Source organism: Lupinus angustifolius, chromosome LG05 (assembly GCF_001865875.1).
Source record: "Lupinus angustifolius cultivar Tanjil chromosome LG05, LupAngTanjil_v1.0, whole genome shotgun sequence".
NCBI classification, from domain to species: Eukaryota; Viridiplantae; Streptophyta; class Magnoliopsida; order Fabales; family Fabaceae; genus Lupinus; species Lupinus angustifolius.
The window spans coordinates 19,224,761-19,228,266 of record NC_032013.1 but is presented as its reverse complement, the minus strand read 5'-3'; the positions used below and the strand labels follow the sequence as shown (position 1 = coordinate 19,228,266).

Below are 3,506 nucleotides of genomic sequence, written 5' to 3'. Positions count from 1 at the left end.
TTTAAATGAGTAAAACTTTGTAATTAGTTTGGTACATGAAATGAGACATGATTGAGAATATGCGATCCCTTACTAATCAAGGTAGGAATATTAGATTGAGAAAAAAAGGAGTGAGAGGGAGTGATGTGTCTTTTAACAAAACAGGGTATGCATGTTAGAATATGATAACTTTACATTAAAAAAATAAATGTAAATATATTTAACACATTCTTTAAGTAAGCTAGGCTCTCTTCCCATATATGCTTTATACCAGAGGAAGTAACCAAAGCCATTCACCTCTTCTCTTCAAAACGCACCCTATTCTTCCCTTATTTTGCATCGCATTTGTTCTTGAATCTCTTTTCTATTCCTCTGAGCCTCTCATCAGAGAGAGAGAGAGAAAGAGAGAAAGTGAGATATGGAAAGAATGTTCCCTCCAAAGAAGCCCTCAAATATGAACTCTCATGACAGACCCATGTGTGTTCAAGGGGACTCGGGTCTTGTCCTTACCACTGACCCAAAACCTCGCCTTCGTTGGACTGTTGAACTCCATGAACGTTTTGTTGATGCTGTTACTCAACTTGGAGGGCCAGATAGTACTAACCTTTCCCTTTTACTCTTCCTCTCACCCTATACCTTCTTTTCATTATTTCATGAGCATATATTGATCATATTCAAGGTTTTAAATTACGATTGTGGTTTTAGTAGAATGCATGCTGTTATGGGAAAATCGGTCTATAGTCATGATGCGGTTGTGTAGAGACTATTAGTTTCGACCCAGATTTAAAACTTTGGTGATATCTATGCTTAGTTTTCTATGCTCTTTTATTTAAATTTCTCTCTTCTTGTTTTTTTTTAAATTTGCAGAGGCAACTCCTAAAACCATCATGAGGGTTATGGGTGTGAAGGGTCTCACCCTTTACCACCTAAAGAGCCACCTCCAGGTTTGAAAACAAACCATATAATTTTATGGTTCTTTTGCTTTTTGTTTAGAACACTTTTATGACACTGGAGATTTCTCATATTGGTTAATATCTTTCTTGCTTTCTTTAACTTCCCTTTAACTTTTATGTTGTTTTATTTGTTGTCTTGTTTTCATCTCATATAGAAATTTAGGCTTGGGAAGCAGCCCCACAAGGATTTCAATGATCACTCGATTAAGGATGGTATGAGAGGTGACTCTTTTTTCTAGGGTTCCTCAAATTCTTTCTTTTCTTTTCTTTAAACTTTCATAATCTTTACACTCATGATAGTTTTTTCTATTGACAAAATCTTTTTGCACTGCCAGCTTCAGCTTTAGAACTGCAAAGAAATACTGCCTCCTCTTCAGCCATGATCGGCCGCAACATGAATGAGTATGCATCACTTCTTATATTACATCTTCTTTTGAAATGAACATGTAAACCAATTTGAAGGGAACATTCCACTTTCTTCTATCCTAAGTTTTTCTTTTGATCATCTTTTTGGGGTGTGGGGGAAATTCGGGTTTTCTTTGGAAAATGTATGTGTGGAAATGTATGAAACAGTAACTCACACATGGTTGATTCCTTCAGGATGCAAATTGAGGTGCAGAGAAGACTGCATGAACAACTTGAGGTGTGTACAACACAACCCCGATCTTCTCACAAAATCCAAATAATTATATCAAGGTTTTAAATTGTGTCTGCCTTGGGTTTAATTATCTCAACCATAGATTATTGCGAAAAATGTGATCAATGGAAAAACAATTGTCGCTGTCATCGCAACTTAAAATAATGATTGTATATCTTTTAAATAAATGACATGGGCATGTTTTAGATGGACTAAGGTGTATATGGCAGGTTCAAAAGCACCTTCAGCTAAGGATTGAGGCTCAAGGGAAATACATGCAAAGCATATTGGAGAAGGCTTATCAAACACTTGCAGGTGAAAACATGTCATCTTCAATAAATATGAAGTCTATGGTTCCTCATCAAAGCATCCTTGACATGGGAGTCATGAAAGAATTTGGCTCCCCTATTAATTTCTCTTCTTTCCAAGATCTTGATATATTTGGAGGTGACCAAATTGATCTTCAGCCAAACATGGAGAAGCCACCCCTTGAAGGGTTTATGCCAATGAATGAAGACTTGTGCCTTGGGAAAAAGAGGCCAAACCCTTATACTGGGAGTGGAAAGAGCCCTTTGATTTGGAGTGATGATCTAAGGCTTCAAGATTTGGGTACACCCTCATCATGCCTTGGCCCTCAAGATGACCCTTTCAAAGGTGACCAGATTCAACTTGCACCATCATCAATGGATAGAGGCACTGAGATTGATCCAATGTCAGAAATGTATGACACAAAAACCTCACACCATGGGGATGAGAAGAAATTTGATGCATCTTTGAAGCTTGAAAGGCCATCACCAAGAAGGACACCTATTCAAGTAGAAAGGATGAGTCCTATGATCAGCACTGGTTCAATGGCACAAGGTAGAAGCTCACCATTTGGGTGAGTGAGAGTTTTAGTTTTAGATCATTTGCATATGCTTTATGTGATTGACTTGATCTTACACTATCTTAGTAGTACCATATCTAGGGTTTTGAATTGGTTCCTCCTCAAGTAATGTTTTGTGGTATAATGCCTTTGCATGGCAAACCTAAAATTTTATTTTAACTAGTAATAATTAAAGCACATATGGTTGTGCTTGAATGTGAGCATTCTCACTTTGTGGAGTTTAAATTTGTTTCATACTTTTAATGTTTGGTTTTGTATTGAATTTTGTTGACATTTCATTAATTGATTTTTTGATGAAAATGTTGTCATGGCCTCTAGGGAGAATTCGAAGGAAGTAAACTTTTCTTCTTTTTATCACATTGAGGGTTTTCTCTTTATATCTTTTTCTTTGCCCTTCACCTGTTTTTTAGTGCGAGAACATACATTTTTTTTTATAAAAGTGCAGTTGCACTTAAAATTATTAATAAACATGACCATATAAAATAAATAAAAAGAGATTACAAGTTGTTGAACCTATAGCCATGAAGACCTAGTCTATTTCTATTACAAGTGCAAGAACATACATGAAACATTCTCTGCTTCACATATAAGCAGCTTCACAATAGAATATATTTTGGGAGGTGGTATGTGGTACATTAATATCCATAAAAAACAAAAAATAGTAGTCCATTAATTAAGGTCACATCCTGGTATAGCATTAACCAAATCATGTTATTTAACTTTTTCATGGACAATCGACGAGTCCTTACTTTTGCATAATGTGCTTAGATTGGATATAAAAGGGGCAAAATTTTGGAGGATATTATTATTTACTATGATTTGGTCTATAGGGATTATGAGGAATGATCTGATTTTTTTCTGATAAGACAATTAGCTATATGTATATTTTAGATTTGATCCAAGCCAGATCCTAGTCTTCGTTTCATTATAAACTTGCTCCAATTTCTTTAGTTTTTTCCAATTTGTATAATGGTCTAAAAACCTTTATTACTTTAGCTTTTAAAAAGATCATGTCTTGATCTTTCACTTGTATTGGATCAGCATCTCATGT

General features: G+C 35.3%; 1 protein-coding gene across 2 annotated transcripts; it reads left to right on the top strand.

The window, feature by feature from the left end:
- On the top strand, window positions 233-2,677 carry LOC109347980 (myb family transcription factor APL). Of its 2 annotated transcripts, none has more exons than XM_019588143.1 (6): window positions 233-575; window positions 847-923; window positions 1,088-1,145; window positions 1,268-1,334; window positions 1,533-1,575; window positions 1,800-2,677. In XM_019588143.1, exons 1-6 carry the CDS (start codon window positions 398-400, stop codon window positions 2,451-2,453), a joined length of 1,077 nt encoding a protein of 358 aa, XP_019443688.1. In that variant the 5' UTR covers window positions 233-397; the 3' UTR covers window positions 2,454-2,677. The 2 variants fall into 2 exon arrangements, with proteins under 2 accessions (XP_019443688.1, XP_019443687.1); XM_019588142.1 differs by having other exon boundaries at window positions 1,088-1,154.